The 18,451-nt window shown below is 45.0% G+C and overlaps 1 protein-coding gene across 1 annotated transcript in view; it reads left to right on the top strand.

Moving 5' to 3' along the window:
• LOC139259739 (histamine N-methyltransferase-like) overlaps positions 1-18,451 on the top strand; it is a 30,319-nt gene that overhangs the window by 8,757 nt on the left and 3,111 nt on the right. The window contains exons 5-6 of the mRNA XM_070875383.1: positions 1,839-1,969; positions 5,062-5,155. Coding sequence (XP_070731484.1) covers positions 1,839-1,969; positions 5,062-5,155 — 225 coding nt within the window. The remainder of the gene's footprint in view (positions 1-1,838; positions 1,970-5,061; positions 5,156-18,451) is intronic.

Raw genomic sequence — 18,451 nt, 5'->3', positions numbered from 1 at the left:
GGATCGATGCTAGGTCCTCAACTATTTACAATCTATATTAATGACTTGGATGAAGGGATCAAGTGTAATGTAGCCAAGTTTGCTGATGATACAAAGATGGGTGGGAAAGCAAATTGTGAGGAAGACACAAATAATCTGCAAAGGGATATAGACAGGCTAAGTGAGTGGAAAAAAATTTGGCAGACAGAGTATAATATGGGAAAATGTGAGGTTATCCATTTTGGCAGAAGTAATAGAAAAGCAAATTAAAATTTAAATGGAGAAAAATTGCAAAGTGCTGCAGTACAGAGGGACCTGGGGGTCCTTGTGCATGAAACACAAAAAGTTAGTATGCAGGTACAGCAAGTAATCAGGAAGGTAAATGGAATGTTGGCCTTTATTGCAAGGGGGATAGAGTATAAAAGCAGAGAAGTCCTGCTACAATTATACAGGGTATTGGTAAAGCCACACCTGGAGTACTGCGTACAGTTTTGGTCTCTGTATATAAGAAAAGATATATTTGCATTGGCGGCTGTTCAGAACAGGTTCACTAGGTTGATGGGGGGGGGGGGGGGGTTGACTTATGAAGATAGGTTGAGTAGTTCTGGCCTATACACATTGGAGTTCAGAAGAATGAGAGGTGATCCTATTGAAACATATAAGATAATGAGGGGGCTCGACCAGGTGGATGCAGAGAGGATATGTTCCACTCATAGGGGAAACTAAAACTAGGGGACATTGTCTCAGAATAAGGTGCCGCCCATTTGAAACTGAGATGAGGAGGAATTTCTGCTCTCAGAGGATTGTAAATCTATGAAATTCTCTGCCCCAGAGAGCTGTGGAGGCTGGGTCATTGAATATATTTAAGGCAGAGATAGACAGATTTTTAAGTGATAAGGGAGCAAAGGGTTATGGGGAGCGGGCAGGGAAGTGGAGCTGAGTCATGATCAGATTAGCCATGATCTTATTGAATGGCGGAGCATGCTCGAGGGGCCCAATGGACTGCTCCTGCTCCTACTTCTTATGTTCTTATGTTCTTATGTCAACAGGCTTCCCTCTTCTGTACTGTATGATTAAAGAGGGGGGTAAACTTAGCAGAAAAAAAAGAAAGTAGTTGGAAATAGTATTATTTCATTGCTGTGAACTACCAATTTTTGGGGCGATTGAATGGCACAGTCTGTTCGACAAACTTCTGGGACTTGGGTTCACATTCATCCCGGAGTAATGGGATAGACGTCTCTTCTGTTTGTTGGCTGTAAGGATTCTGTGTGAAATGTAATTGTGGAGTCTCTTCTGAGATCGATGGCATTTCATTGGGGAAAATACAGGGAGCTTTATTCTGTCTCTAACTATGCAATGTGCCCAGGGCTATAGTATTCCTAATGAAGGGGTGGTACACACTGACAGTGGATATCTAAAATAATCGGGAGAATTTTAACTGCCAGCTGCCTGGTACTCGCCTGAAAAATGGTCAACTGGCAGAGGAAAGTCAGTGGGGACCTTGTGCACTCAATTGCCTGCCTGATTCAATGTTTCTGTTTCTTTTAAATCTATTTATGTAATTAGTGAGAGGTTCCAGCACTTTCTACTAGATTTTCTGAATGATGTGTACCATTTGACAAAACAATTAATAGTATTCAATATTAAGTGTGATATGTTGAGGTGTGAACAAATTGCTTCATCCCTTAAATATCTGCTATGTTTCCTCGGCTAAACCTGACATACCAATGTTCTCTTTGAAAATCAGAAGGTAATGAAATATGTGTCCATATGTGAATTGCTAGAAACTGGATATAATGAAATAGCAAACAAAAGCCGTGCTTATAATCACTTTATCTCTAATTCCACCTGTCTTCCAGCATTTGTGAAAGAAAAGAGTCAGAGTCTTAACATCTCCTTCACTTGGAACCAGATGACCTCAGAAGAATATGAAAAGAAAGCCAAAGAAAGAAATGAAGTCAAAAAGTTTGATTTCATTCACATGATCCACGTAACTGCAGCTAAAGATCACCTTCCAACCAGCGGACAGAGGAGACATTCACCCCATCAGTCTGGGCTGGATGTGAACCCATTTCTAGACATCACATTTCTAACTGTGCCACTTAGTGCCCAAAATATCAGTAGTTGTATTTACCAGAGACATTTTTAGAAGTAATATTCTTGACAACTTTTTTTTCTGGTAAATTATTCCCCATCTTTGATCTGCCTGCCCTTGACACCTCTGGTGCCAAACGGGGGTATGGGTAGCCTGATTGTAGACTTCAGACAATGGCGACGAGCATCTGCTATGTTGTGTTGGAGACAACTCAGCAACAACAACAACAACTTGTATTTATATAGTGCCTTTAACACTATAGGTGTTTCACAGGAGCTTTATAAGCGGCATTTTCCTGCCATGTTGAAGGAATGCTCTACAGCATTTGCATTTGACTATGGTTCAGTTCAGGAAATGAATGGACGGGAAAAAGTGATTAATGCCAGTGCCTAGGACTTATATTGTAATGGGATGTTCTAATAGTATTGGTAATCTGAATGGATATCTGAAGTGGGCTGAAGGGCCCCTTTTATCCCAACCTATCTTGTAACTGTGATGAGAACAATGCTCATGTGTTCTGGATTTCTCTCTTCCCACACTAAGACCGCGATTTTACTTACTGAGGCGTGCTAAGTGTGGCCGAGGTAAGTGGCGGACACCGACAGTGCTCCTGGTTTGATCACGCTCTGTTGAAGTGATTTTGCCTTGATGGGGCTTGTTAAGCCTGTCCTATGAGGTTCCTGACCAATTAAAAGGAAGCAGGTCTGATGATGTCATTTGATGCCCATCATCAGCTGATCTTTTTAAAGGGACCAGATTCATTTCGACAGTGTGCTGTCAGTATTCTGCAGCATTGAGGTTCTGCAAAAACTGACATGTCATCATCATCATCATCATAGGCAGTCCCTCGAACGAGGATGACTTGCTTCCATGAGTTCACAGGTGTTTCGATGAAGGACCCGATGTTCTAGTCCTGAATTCCAATTGAGGGGGTGGAAGATGCCGGTGCGTGAATTTTTTGTCCGTGTGGTGACCCGTTGTACACCAGCCACCACATGGGCTTGACAGAGCTAGGCCTTTATCCAGTGGCAAGGGTTAACCAGGATGACTGGAGACCTGCTCTGCTGCATGGAAGGTCTGGTCTCACCAACACCCTGTATAGTTGCAGCAAGACTTCCCTACTTTTATACTCTATCCCCTTGCAATATAAAGACCAACATTCCATTTGCCTTCCTAATTACTTGCTGTACCTGCATGCTACTGACAAGTACTGCACAAAGAGATACTGCATCCAGGCCCTCCCATGACTCCCTCCATATGTTTATGGAGGGACTCACAGCATATTGGGAATTTCTCTTTCCTTCCAATAGGCGGAAGAGACTTCCCCAGATCCATCCGGGACTAATGGGATGGAAGTCTCCTCTCTTTGTTAGTATAAGGGTTCTGTGTGAAATGTATTGGGGAATCTCTTCTGAGGCCGGAGGCATTTATTGGGGCAAAATACAAGGAACCAAGAAGGCCCTCAGTCTATGCTGAGTTTGCTGCTATCAGCTAGGATAATACCAGAGTAATTATAATGGGCCTTAGCAGCCTTGGACTGAAAAGGGAAGGAAAAAATCCATCAGTATTTCTGTTCCTGCCAACAATACAGTGACTCATACCTGAAATTGCCTGTTTGTGGAAGCTGGGTGAAGACAGAAGCATGTTTGGCTGTGATGGCACATGCTCATAGACAAATACCCTGTTGGCACTCGCCGTTTATGCTCACAGATTATAGCTGATCAGTTGAGGTGATTGTCAATTCCCATGAAAATGTCCCCCTGCATAAATCAGTGCCTTTGGAAGATGGTGGAGAAATTGTGAGAAAAATGCATTTCACTGTGTTATTTACTAATGTTTCTTCATAAAATGAAATAGTCTTCTGCTGTAATCCAACTTCTTAAATTATATGTCAGCCGTGATTTTCTCAGATCTGCCATGATCTTATTGAATGGCACAGCAGGCTCGAGGGGCCAAATGACCTAATCCTGCTCCTATTTCTTATGCTCTTATGTGCATTCTGTGGTTGCAAAAACTTGAGATAACAAATAAAGGATTCAGTGGTGCTCGAGCCAGCTCTCCTCTTTCCGCAAAAAGTGCAAAGTCTCAGAACTGATGAAGCTCAAAATAATCCCTCCCGACATTCTCTGTCTCCTTTAGGATAGGTCATGTGAAACACTCTTACTGGAGTGGTGCACCAGCCCTGCATATTCACTATAATTTGGGATGAGGGCTGCGCCTATTCACTCGGGCGGACTTGGGGTCTGCTCCATTATACTTCCTATAGCATTCCTACAGGAAATTTGGGGCCAGAATCTTTAGTAGCAGCATTAAATGCTATTTCATATAACACCAGTGTAGCTAAAACAATGGCCCCTCATTATCCCAGCAATTCCACCCTGAAAGATGACTGGAAGATCAGAGCACTGCTACGCTGCTCCAGTGACAGAGAGAAGGTCTGAAAGGAACCAATGGAGAAGAAAGCTATAAAATCTTCAGCACTTTTGGGAGCTTTAGAGTGGGGTTGTAGGGAGTCAATTCCTTCAGAGATTCATCACCTTGGGCTTAAGATCTGGGTCCTTTCCAAAGGCCACCATGGAGCTTACTAGCTCTCTGCTGAAACCATATAAGGGTGTACTGGATAAAATTGCCAATATATTCAAAACTCACCTAGATGTAGTTGGGTTGGGGAGGGGGCACCAGGAAATTCATCAAAACCTACCCATGAATGGAAAATGGCAAACTAGAAAAAACAGAGTGTTATTCAGGCAGAAATAGGTTCTACCCATCTTCTGACCCTCCGATCAGAAGTCTGCCAGGATTACACCTTGGCCCCAACCAGAATTTCAAGGCAATGTCTTCAGATTCTGTGGGGCATGTGCCATAGAGGGAAAAATCATAATTTCTGTCATTCATTTTTATTCACAGAACTAATATCAATTTTGAGATAAGTATGGAGCTTATATGAGAATATATTTGTATTTCTCACAGTGTGTTTTCTTGTCTAGATGTTGTATTATGTAGAAAGTGTGCAAGATTCCATCAAGTACTTCCACAACCTTCTGGAAACCAATGGCAAGCTTCTAATTGTAACTGTTTCAGGTAGGTGATTGTCCAGTGTTTCTGGCACTAAGGATGCCTGCACAAGTTGAAATTCTACAGGATAAAGATAATCAAATTATTCTCTTCATTCTCTGCCTGATGTTTAGTTCTATACAGTCTGGTACGTGTGAAAACAATAAAGATTATTGACTATAGGAGCAGCTCCTGGAACAAAGTAAAAACATTGTAAAATACATCATAAATTGACTAGATAAAGGAAATCAGAGGATAAATGTCAATCCTGAGAGTTGTAACTGAACAGCTATGACCACTGAAGACTCCTGGAGATTGGCATTCTTATCACTGGTCGTTGATATATTTATTATTTATTAAAAATGGCAAGTGGTCTTGAATCTAAAGGTACTGCATTTGTCGATGATCTTGTCAGTGTAACATTACGTGACTAATTGAGTATGAGGGGCAGCAGCAAAAGTTACATGAAAGTCCCTTTTAACGATCAGCCACCTCTTACCACGCACGCACCCTCTGACCATTTGAGTGGAGGAACATGTCCTTCCTCTCCACAAAAATTTCCACAGCAGAGTCAAAAAACCTTTGCCTAGAAATTCATGTTCGCCACAAAAGTTGCCGGTGTCGCAGTTGTCAACCCTCACTGCCTTTTTTACATTAAAAAATCACAACGTGATTATTCGTTTTTTTTAAAAAGGTGAATTCCCTCCTGAACCTCAAAAAATGAAAAAACTGTTTCAGCGCTAAGCTAAATGGCTTGTCATGCTAGGGAAGGGGGCAATCAGGGTCTTGCATGCAGTACTCCAGCTTTGTGCAGGTGGGTCAACACTGCAAGGTAGGTCCTCTACACACAGGGGCCGGGAGACCCTCCCGAAATAAGGATGTGGGACCACATCACTGAGGCCATCACTGCCAGCAGTGTCACTCCCACCACCTGGCTCCAGTGCCCAAAGCTTCATGACCTCAGATCACTCATCAAGGTCCCTGAATACATCTTCAAAAGCTGGCTCCTACCAACTGCATCACTAGCCTCACACACTGCTCAATGCATGACCCCCACCCCCAATCCCTCAATGCCCAACAATCTGTACCAATCACAGGGTGCAAATCTGTCACACCTTGGAGGAGATGGTGCAGGTCATTCATGACAGGGTCATGGTTGAACCCTTGGCCAGTGGTGGGGCTGGTAACCTCAGATGTTATCCTTTTGGCATGCACCTCTTGTTTCACACCCTCCGGTCAACACAACTCCACCCTTGTGCCTTCCTCATTTCACACACCCAAAGAATGCAGCCTGCCCAACCCGTGGTTTACCAAGAACAGGGAGAGGAGTTTGAAGAAGAAAAAACACCATTACTTGATTTGACACTCCCAGCCACCAGCTCCTCAAGGTCGACCAGCAAGGCCATTTGCAGTGTCCCCCACTGAAAGACAGCAGTCTTCCACCAGCCATGTGGTAGCCACTGGGGTAGCACTGTGTGACATCAGTAAGACAGACAAAGTCACAGACAAGACAGTCACTGAGAGAATACATAAGGATGAATATTGATTTCTTGATGTCAAATTGGTTGAATTGATGTATGATATTGGCTTGCAAAGCTTGTTTTGTGCTAGCTTTTATTTCAGCATTGTGGCAAAGAGGATTCTATGAAGGCCAGTAACAGAGGGAAGATAAGGTTTGGGACAAATTGGAGTTCAGAAGAATGAGAGGTGATCTTATTGAAACTTATAAGATAATGAGGGGGCTTGACAAGGTGGATGCAGAGAAGATATTTCCACTCATAAGGGAAACTAAAACTAGGGGACATAGTCTTAGAATAAGGGGCCGCCCATTTGAAACTGAAATGAGGAGAAATATCTTCTCTCAGAGGATTGTAAACCTATGGAACTCTCTGCCCCAGAGAACTGTGGAGGCTGGGTCATTGAATATATTTAAGGCGGAGATAGACAGATTTTTGAGTGAATGGGGAGTAAAGGGTTATGGGGAGCAGGCAGGGAAGTGGGGGCGAGTCCATGATCAGATCAGCCATGATCTTATTGAATGGCGAAACAGGCTCGAGGGGCCAAATGGTCCACTCCTGCTCTTATTTCCTATGTTCTTATGGAAACATAGAAAGTAGGTGCAGGAGCAGGCCATTCGGCTTTTTGAGCCTGCACCACCATTCAATATGATCATGGCTGATCATGCAACTTCAGTACCCCATTCCTGCTTTCTCTCCATACCTCTTGATTCCTTTAGCTGTAAGGGCCACATCTAACTCCCTTTTGAATATATCTAACGAACTGGCCTCAACAACTTTCTGTGGTAGAGAATTCCACAGGTTCACAATTCTCTGAGCGAAGAAGTTTCTCCTCATGTTCTTAAATGTGGAAAGGGGAATTGGGGTTGTGGTCACTGCTACCGCAGGGGTGGATGATTCTAGCACGGATATCCCACTAGGAAGGGGCAGTTTGGGTTGCGTCCTTCCTTCTACTTCCTCTTAGATCATAAGAACGTTAGAAATAAGAGCAGGGGTCGGCCATTTGGCCCCTTGAGCCTGCTCTGCTATTCATGGCTGATTTGATCTTGGCCTCAACTCCATTTCACTACCCTCTCCCCATAACCCTTGACTCCCTTATCTTTTAAAAATGTGTCTATTTCCACCCTAAATATATTCAATGACCCAGCCTCCACAGCTCTCTAGGATAGAGAATTCCAAAGATTCCCGACCTTCTGAGAGAAGAAATTCTTCCTCATTTCTATTTTAAATGGGCGACCCCTTATTCTGAGACTATACTCCCTAGTTCTAGATTCCCCATGAGAGGAAACATTTGCACTGCATCTACTCTGTCAAGCACGCTCAGAATCTTATAAGTTTCAATAAGATCACCTCTCGGTCTTCTAAACTCCAATGAGTATTGGCCCAACTTGCTCAACCTTTCTTCATATGACAACCCCTTCAACTCAGGAATCAAACTCGTGAACCTTCTCTGAACTGCCTTCCTTACTAGCAGGACTTCCTTACTTTTATACTTCATTCCCCTTGCAATAAAGGCCAACATTCAATTTGCTTTCCTCATTACTTGCTGTACCTGCAAGCTAACTGTTTGAGTTTCATGTACAAGTACCACCAGATCCCTCTGTGCTGCAGTATTTTGTAATCTATCACCAATTATTATAGATTGTAAATAGTTGAGGCCTCAGCACTGATCCCTGTGGCACTCCACAATCTATATTAATGACTTGGATGAAGGGACTGAGTATAACGTAACCAAATTTGTGAATGATACAAAGATAGGTGGGAAAGCAATTTGTGAGGAGGACGCAAAGAATCTGCAAAAGGATATAGATAGGTTAAGTGAGTGGGCAAAAATTTGGCAGATGGAGTTTGCCAACCTGAAAATGAACCATTTGTCACGGCTCTCTGTTCTCTGTTAGTTAGCCAATCCTCTATCCTTGCTAACATATTACCCCTAACCCCGTGAGTACTTATGTTGTGCAGTAACCTTTTATGTGGCATCTTATCGCATGCCTGGAAATCCAAATACACGACATCTACTGGTTCCCCATGATCCACCCTACTCGTTAAATCTTCAAAGAACTCCAGCAAATTTGTCAAACATGATTTACCTTTCATAAAACCACACTGATGCTGCTTGACTGCATTATGATTTTCTAAATGTCTGCTACTACTTCCTTAATAATGGACTCCAGCATTTTCCCAATAAAGGATGTTAGGCTAACTGTTCTATAATTTCCTGCCAGATTACAACCAGTGCATCCACTATCTCTGCAGCCAGTTATTTTAAAACCCTAGGAAGCAGGCTATCAGGTCCATGGGACTTGCCCCCTTTAGTCTCATTAGTTTGCCTTGTACTTTTTCTCTAGTGATAGTGATTGTTTTAAGTTCCTCCCCCCCACCAACATAGCCCCTTGATTATCACATTTTGGGATATTTTTAGAGTCTTCTACTGTGAAGACCAATACAAAATATTTGTTCAAAGTCTCTGCCATTTTCCTGTTACATAGAAAATGAAACATAGAAAATAGGTGCAGGAGTAGGCCATTCGGCCCTTCGAGCCTGCACCAATTATTAATTACCCATTATTAATTCCCCAGTCTCATCCTCTAAGGGACCAATGTTTACTTTAGCTAATCACTTCCTTTCTTTTTACCTGCAGGAGCTCTTACTGTCTGTTTTTATATTTCTTGCTAGTATACTCTCATAAATTACTTCTCCGTTTACTCTCATAAATTACTTCTCTGTCTTTATCATTTTTTTAGTCGTCCTTTGTTGGTTTCTAAAAATTTCCGAATCCTCTGGCCTGCCACTATTCTTCGCAACATTGTCTGCCTTTGTTTTTAATTTGATACCATCCTTTACTTCCTTAATTAGCCATGGATGATTCATCCTTCTCTTGGAGTCTTTCTTTCTCACTGGAATATATCTTTGCTGAGAGTTATGAAAGATGGTTATCTACCGTCTTACCCTTTAATCTATTTTCCCAGTCCACTTTAGCCAACTCTGTCCTCATACCTTTGTAATTGCCTTTATTTTAGTTCAGGACACTAGTTTGAGACTGAGCTTTCTCACCCACAAACTGAATTTGAAATTCTAACATGCTATAATCACTCTTCCCAAGAGGATCCTTTACTATGAGATCATTAATTAATCCCATTTCATTACACATTACCAGATGTAAAATAGCCTGCTCCCTGGTTGGCCCCACAACGTATTGTTCTAGAAACCATTTTGCATACACACTCTGAACTTTTCTGCAAGGCAACCTAGCCAATTTGATTTGTCCAATTCATCTGAAGATTAAAATCACCCATGATTATTGCCGTACCTTTGTTACAAGCCTCCATTATTTATTGATTTATACTCTGTCCTACAGTGTGGCTACTGTTAGGGGGCCTATAGACTACTCCCACCATCTTTACCTTATCATTTCTTATCTCCACCCAAACTGATTCTACATCTTGATTTTCTGAGCTAAAATTATTTCTCACTACTGCACTGATCTCATCCTTTATTAACAGAGCTACCCCACCTCCTTTTCCGTTCTGCCTATCCCTCTGCAATGGCAAATACCATGTCTCTTTAATGGCTATCAGATCATACGCATTTATTTTTTTATTTGTGCCAGCAACTCATCTATCTTGTTATGAACACTACGTGCATTCAGATGAAGAGCTTTTAATTTTGTCTTTTTACCATTGATCCCAATCTGATCCCACTTTCTGATGCACTCATATGTGTATACACTCTGTTTCTTCCTGTCACACTCTGGTTATCATTACCCTTATCGCTACCCTGCACTACTGCCTTCTCTGCGACTTTTTAAATTTCCGCTCACCGGATCCCTCCCCCCCCACTAATTAGTTTAAAGCCCTCTCTACAGCCCTAGTTATTCGATTCACCAGGACACGAGTCCAAGCCTGGTTCAAATGAAGCCTGTCCCGGAAGAACAGCTCCCTGTTATCCCAGGACTGGTCCCAGTGCCCCATGCATTGCAACCCATTTCTCCCACACCAATCTTTGACCCACGTGTTTATCTCTCTGATCTTATGATGATCTTCTTCTGCTTCTTCCTCTTCTGTGCCTTTCTCCTCTCTCTATGAGTGGATGTAAATTTGAAATGACAACATAAAATCCTGGATAGACTCAGCTGGTCAGGCAACATCTTGGCCTGAGGCAAGAAGTCTGATCCACTCTCCACAGATATTGCCTGAACTGAGTATTTGCAGCATTTTCTTTCTTCTCAGAGGCCTTGGTTTAACATTCGAGGGCTTGCTAGCATCCAGCAGCACTCCCTACACACTTAATAAACTTTTGACATCTATTGCAGCAAGCCACTACTTTGATAAACCCCAAAAGTCAGTCCAAAAGATTAAATTCAAACGGACCTGAATGATGTGTGTGTCACATTAAGAGGAGCTGACAGTTCCACTGTTAGCCTGCTTGCATGGAAAGTTAACCTGGCGAGCTTAGTACCTAGCACTGAATTCAGTGCTAGGGTCGAAGTTCAGAACGGTGACTCTACTTCGGTGTTGCTCACCTATTGATGTCACCATGCCGCCATTTCTTTCCAGGACACTGCCAGTTACCGGCAGGGAAAGGGGGTGATGAATATGGCGGCCACCGCGGGACCCGCCACCAGTTGCCGAGAGAGCGGTGGAAGCATTTTTTCATTATTTCATAGATATACGGAATGGCGTCAAGTAGAAACATAGAAAATAGGTGCAGGAGTAGGCCATTCGGCCCTTCTAGCCTGCACTGCCATTCAATGAGTTCATGGCTGAACATGCAACTTCAGTACCCCATTCCTGCTTTCTCGCCATACCCCTTGATCCCCCTAGTAGTAAGGACCTCATCTAACTCCTTTTTGAATATATTTAGTGAATTGGCCTCAACAACTTTCTGTGGTAGAGAATTCCACAGGTTCACCACTCTCTGGGTGAAGAGGTTTCTCCTCATCTCGGTCCTAAATGGCTTACCCCTTATCCTTAGACTGTGACCCCTGGTTCTGTACTTCCCCAACATTGGGAACATTCTTCCTGCATCTAACCTGTCTAAACCCATCAGAATTTTAAACGTTTCTATGAGGTCCCCTCTCATTCTTCTGAACTCCAGTGAATACAAGCCCAGTTGATCCAATCTTTCTTGATATGTCAGTCCCGCCATCCCGGGAATCAGTCTGGTGAACCTTCGCTGCATTCCCTCAATAGCAAGAATGTCCTTCCTCAGGTTAGGAGACCAAAGCTGTACACAATACTCCAGGTGTGGCCTCACCAAGGCCCTGTACAACTGTAGCAACACCTCCCTGCCCCGTACTCAAATCCCCTCACTATGAAGGCCAACATGCCATTTGCTTTCAACCGCCTGCTGTACCTGCATGCCAACCTTCAATGATTGATGTACCATGACACCCAGGTCTCGTTGCACCGCCCCTTTTCCTAATCTGTCACCATTCAGATAATAGTCTGTCTCTCTGTTTTTACCACCAAAGTGGATAACCTCACATTTATCCACATTATACTTCATCTGCCATGCATTTGCCCACTCACCTAACCTATCCAAGTCGCTCTGCAGCCTCATAGCATCCTCCTCGCAGCTCACACTGCCACCCAACTTAGTGTCATCCGCAAATTTGGAGATACTACATTTAATCCCCTCGTCTAAATCATTAATGTACAGTGTAAACAGCTGGGGCCTCAGCACAGAACCTTGCGGTACCCCACTAGTCACCGCCTGCCATTCTGAAAAGTACCCATTTACTCCTACTCTTTGCTTCCTGTCTGACAACCAGTTCTCAATCCATGTCAGCACACTACCCCCAATCCCATGTGCTTTAACTTTGCACATTAATCTCTTGTGTGGGACCGTGTCGAAAGCCTTCTGAAAGTCCAAATATACCACATCAACTGGTTCTCCCTTGTCCACTCTAGTGGAAACATCCTCAAAAAATTCCAGAAGATTTGTCAAGCATGATTTCCCTTTCACAAATCCATGCTGACTTGGACCTATCATGTCACCTCTTTCCAAATGCGTTGCTATGACATCCTTAATAATTGATTCCATCATTTTACCCACTACCGATATCAGGCTGTTTTCTGTTTTCTCTCGCCATCCTTTTTTAAAAAGTGGGGTTACATTGGCTACCCTCCACTTGATAGGAACTGATCCAGAGTCCATGGAATGTTGGAAAATGACTGTCAATGCATCCGCTATTTCCAAGGCCACCTCCTTAAGTACTCTGGGATGCAGTCCATCAGGCCCTGGGGATTTATCGGCCTTCAATCCCATCAATTTCCCCAACACAATTTCCCGACTAATAAGGATTTCCCTCAGTTTCTCCTCTTTACTAGACCCTCTGACCCCTTTTATATCCGGAAGGTTGTTAGTGTCCTCCTTAGTGAATACCGAACCAAAGTACTTGTTCAATTGGTCCGTCATTTCTTTGTTCCCTGTTATGACTTCCCCTGATTCTGACTGCAGGGGACCTACGTTTGTCTTTACTAACCTTTTTCTCTTTACATATCAATAGAAACTTTTGCAATCCCTCTTAATGTTCCCTGCAAGCTTCTTCTCGTACTCCATTTTCCCTGCCCTAATCAAACCCTTTGTCCTCCTCTGCTGAGTTCTAAATTTCTCCCAGTCTCCGGATTCGCTGCTATTTCTGGCCAATTTGTATGCCACTTCCTTGGCTTTAATACTATCCCTGATTTCCCTTGATAGCCACGGTTGAGCCACCTTCCCTTTTTTATTTTTACGCCAGACAGGAATGTACAATTGTTGTAGTTCATCCATGCGGTCTCTAAATGTCTGCCATTGCCCATCCACAGTCAACCCCTTAAGTATCATTTGCCAATCTATCCTAGCCAATTCACGCCTCATACCTTCAAAGTTAGCCTTCTTTAAGTTCTGGACCATGGTCTCTGAATTAACTGTTTTATTCTCCATCCTAATGCAGAATTCCACCATATTATGGTCACTCTTCCCCAAGGGGCCTCGCACAATGAGATTGTTAATTAATCCTCTCTCATTACACAACACCCAGTCTAAGATGGCCTCCCCCTTAGTTGGTTCCTCGACATATTGGTCTAGAAAACCATTCCTTATGCACTCCAGGAAATCCTCCTCCACCGTATTGCTTCCAGTTTGGTTAGCCCAATATTTGTGCATATTAAAGTCACCCATTATAACTGCTGCACCCTTATTGCATGCACCCCTAATTTCCTGTTTGATGCCCTCCCCAACATCACTACTACTGTTTGGAGGTCTATACACAACTCCCACTAACGTTTTTTGCCCTTTGGTGTTCTGCAGCTGTACCCATATAGATTCCACATCATCCAAGCTATTGTCCTTCCTAACTATTGCATTAATCTCCTCTTTAACCAGCAATGCTACCCCACCTCCTTTTCCTTTTATTCTATCCTTCCTGAATGTTGAATACCGCTGGATGTTGAGTTCCCAGCCCTGATCATCCTGGAGCCACGTCTCCATAATCCCAATCACATCATATTTGTTAACATCTATTTGCACAGTTAATTCATCCACCTTATTACGGATACTCCTTGCATTAAGACACAAAGCCTTCAGATGAATTTCTAGCCCATAGTGCTTTAAGCAGCATATGATTTTCTGCATTGAACATTGCACAATCCATTTCCCACTGACTAATTCCACCACACTAAAATCAGTTCACAGAGGTAAGGTAGAATTTGAACAAAAAAGTTAATTAAGTTACACTCAGGATATAATGTGCAGTTTTGGGGCATTCAGTTATAGGAAGTATATAATCACAATGGAAAAGGTGTAACATAGATTCATTAGAGAGCTGGTAGTGATGAGGGGTTACAGTTAGGAAGAAAAACTTCAGAAGTTAGAATCTTTTTTCACGAGAGCTTAAAAGAGATGATGTGATATAAGTCTTGAAGGTTATGATAGAATAAACAGTGATAGAATATTCCCATTAGTCAGTGAGATGGTAAGAAGAGGACACATAGTTAAGATAATCATGAAAAATTTAAGATTAGAAAAAATCGCTTTATACAGAATGCAGAAATCTCTGCTACAAAACATGGTTAAAGCAGAGTTAATAGGTACCTTCAAAAGGGAATTAAATGCTTGAAAAAGGAGAATGTTAAAGGGTATGGGGAATGAGTAGGAATGGAATTAGATCTGGGGAGAAACACTTGATGGGTTGAACAACCTTTTTTTCTGTGATGCATCTTTCAATGATTCTCTAGTATTTGAGATTGAAGAAACTGAGAAATGGTGCATTTCTTTTTAACTCAGCAAATCAAAATTAACTGATTTGCTGAGTTAACTGAGGGAAATCCTTATTAGTCAGGAAATTGTGTTGGTGAAATTGATGGGATTGAAGGCCGATAAATCCCCAGGGCCTGATGGACTGCATCCCAGAGTACTTAAGGAGGTGGCCTTGGAAATAGCGGATGCATTGACAGTCATTTTCCAACATTCCATTGACTCTGGATCAGTTCCTATCGAGTGGAGGGTAGCCAATGTAACCCCACTTTTTAAAAAAGGAGGGAAACAGAAAACAGGGAATTATAGACCGGTCAGCCTCACCTCAGTAGTGGGTAAAATGATGGAATCAATTATTAAGGATGTCATAGCAGCGCATTTGGAAAAAGGTGACATGATAGGTCCAAGTCAGCATGTATTTGTGAAAGGGAAATCATGCTTGACAAATATTCTGGAATTTTTTGATGATGTTTCCAGTAAAGTGGACAAGGGAGAACCAGCTGATGTGGTATATTTGGACTTTCAGAAGGCTTTCGACAAGGTCCCACACAAGAGATTAATGTGCAAAGTTAAAGCACATGGGATTGGGGGTAGTGTGCTGACGTGGATTGAGAACTGGTTGTCAGACAGGAAGCAAAGAGTAGGAGTAAATGGGTACTTTTCAGAATGGCAGGCAGTGACTAGTGGGGTACCGCAAGGTTCTGTGATGGGGCCCCAGCTGTTTACATTGTACATTAATGATTTAGACGAGGGGATTAAATGTAGTATCTCCAAATTTGCGGATGACACTAAGTTGGGTGGCAGTGTGAGCTGCGAGGAGGATGCTATGAGGCTGCAGAGCGACTTGGATAGGTTAGGTGAGTGGGCAAATGCATGGCAGATGAAGTATAATGTGGATAAATGTGAGGTTATCCACTTTGGTGGTAAAAACAGAGAGACAGACTATTATGTGAATGGTGACAGATTAGGAAAAGGGGAGGTGCAACGAGACCTGGGTGTCATGGTACATCAGTCATTGAAGGTTGGCATGCAGGTACAGCAGGCGGTTAAGAAAGCAAATGGCATGTTGGCCTTCATAGCGAGGGGATTTGAGTACAGGGGCAGGGAGGTGTTGCTCCAGTTGTACAGGGCCTTGGTGAGGCCACACTTGGAGTATTGTGTACAGTTTTGGTCTCCTAACTTGAGGAAGGACATTCTTGCTATTGAGGGAGTGCAGCGAAGATTCACCAGACTGATTCCCGGGATGGTGGGACTGACCTATCAAGAAAGACTGGATCAACTGGGCTTGTATTCACTGGAGTTCAGAAGAATGAGAGGGGACCTCATAGAAACGTTTAAAATTCTGACGGGTTTAGACAGGTTAGATGCAGGAAGAATGTTCCCAATGTTGGGGAAGTCCAGAACCAGGGGTCACAGTCTAAGGATAAGGGGTAAGCCATTTAGGACCGAGATGAGGAGAAACTTCTTCACCCAGAGAGTGGTGAACCTGTGGAATTCTCTACCACAGAAAGTAGTTGAGGCCAATTCACTAAATATATTCAAAGGGGAGTTAGATGAAATCCTTACTACTCGGGGGATCAAGGGGTATGGCGAGAAAGCAGGAATGGGGTACTGAAGTTGCATGTTCAGCCATGAACTCATTGAATGGCGGTGCAGGCTAGAAGGGCTGAATGGCCTACTCCTGCACCTATTTTCTATGTTTCTATGGGCCCAAGTTTCCACATGATTCGCGCCTGATTTTTAGGAGCAACTGGTGGAGAATGGACTATTTTAGAAATCGCAATTCTCCACATTTTTTTTCTGCAGTTCTCGTCAGGTAGAACAGTTCTAGTTTAGAACAGAATTTTTTCTTCAAAAGGGGGCGTGTCCGGCCACTGACGACTGATTTGAAAGTTTCCACAGTGAAAATGTACTCCAAACAAAAGTAGAATGGAGCCAGTGAAGATTTTTGTAGAACTGAAAAAACCTGTTCTGCACATTAAAAAATCAGGCGCAGGTTACAAATTAGGCGTCCAGAACGAGGTGGGGGGGAGTGGAACTCATTAAATTCGACAATAAATCCTTATTTATACTTCTACAAATATTATACAAATAAATCCAACCTGAATAAACATTTATAAGCCAAGAAAAGATTAAATAAACAATCTTCCTACCTGTGTGAAAGTGCTTCAGCCAGGGAGAATTCTGCAGCCGCTCGTGTCGCTGAGCGGAGGGGGAGGGGAGAGAGAAGGGGAGAGGGGGAGAGAGAGAGAGAGTGGGGGGAGGGGGGGGAGAGAGAGGGAGGGAGGGGGGGGAGAGAGAGGGAGGGAGGGGGGGAGAGAGAGGGAGGGAGGGGGGGGGGAGAGAGAGGGAGGGAGGGGGGGGGAGAGAGAGGGAGGGAGGGGGGGGGAGAGAGAGGGAGGGAGGGGGGGGGGAGAGAGAGGGAGGGAGGGGGGGGAGAGAGAGAGAGGGAGGGAGGGGGGGGAGAGAGAGAGGGAGGGAGGGGGGGGAGAGAGAGGGAGGGAGGGGGGGGAGAGAGAGGGAGGGAGGGGGGGGAGAGAGAGAGAGGGAGGGAGGGTGGGAGAGAGAGAGAGGGAGGGAGGGGGGAGAGAGAGAGAGGGAGGGAGAAAGAGAGGGAGGGAGGGAGAGAGAGAGGGAGGGAGGGGGGGAGAGAGGGAGGGAGGGGGGGAGAGAGAGAGGGAGGGAGGGGGGGAGAGAGAGAGGGAGGGAGGGGGGGAGAGAGAGAGGGAGGGAGGGGGGGAGAGAGAGAGGGAGGGAGGGGGGGAGAGAGGGAGGGAGGGGGGGAGAGAGGGAGGGAGGGGGGAGAGAGAGAGGGAGGGAGGGGGGGAGAGAGAGAGGGAGGGAGGGGGGAGAGAGAGAGGGAGGGAGGGGGGGAGAGAGAGAGGGAGGGAGGGGGGGAGAGAGGGAGGGAGGGGGGGAGAGAGGGAGGGAGGGGGGGAGAGAGGGAGGGAGGGGGGGAGAGAGAGAGAGAGGGAGGGAGGGGGGAGAGAGAGAGGGAGGGAGGGGGGGAGAGAGAGAGAGGGAGGGAGGGGGGAGAGAGAGTGGGAGGGAGGGGGGAGAGAGAGGGAGGGAGGGGGGAGAGAGAGAGGGAGGGAGGAGAGAGGGAGGGAGGGGGAGAGAGAGAGGAGGGAGGGGGAGAGAGAGAGGGAGGGAGGGGGGGAGAGAGAGAGGGAGGGAGGGGGGAGAGAGAGAGGGGAGGGAGGGGGGGAGAGAGAGAGGAGAGGGAGGGAGGGGGGAGAGAGAGACGGAGGGAGGGGAGGGGGGAGAGAGAGAGGGAGGGAGGAGGGAGGGAGGGGGGAGGGAGGGAGGGGAGGGAGGGGGGAGAGAGGGAGGAGGGGAGGGAGGAGGGGGGAGAGAGGGAGAGGGAGGGAGGGGGGAGGAGGGAGGAGGGGGGAGAGAGAGGGGGAGAGGGAGGGAGGGAGGGGGGAGGAGGGAGGGAGGGGGGGGGGCGGGAGGGGGAGAGAGGAGGGAGGGAGGGGGGGAGAGAGGGAGGGAGGGAGGGGGGAGAGAGGGAGGGAGGGGGCTGAGAGAGGGAGGGAGGGAGGGGGAGAGAGAGGGAGGGAGGGGG

The sequence above is a fragment of the Pristiophorus japonicus genome, chromosome 3, assembly GCF_044704955.1.
Source record: "Pristiophorus japonicus isolate sPriJap1 chromosome 3, sPriJap1.hap1, whole genome shotgun sequence".
Taxonomy (NCBI): Eukaryota; Metazoa; Chordata; class Chondrichthyes; family Pristiophoridae; genus Pristiophorus; species Pristiophorus japonicus.
This window is presented reverse-complemented; position numbering and strand designations above follow the sequence as displayed.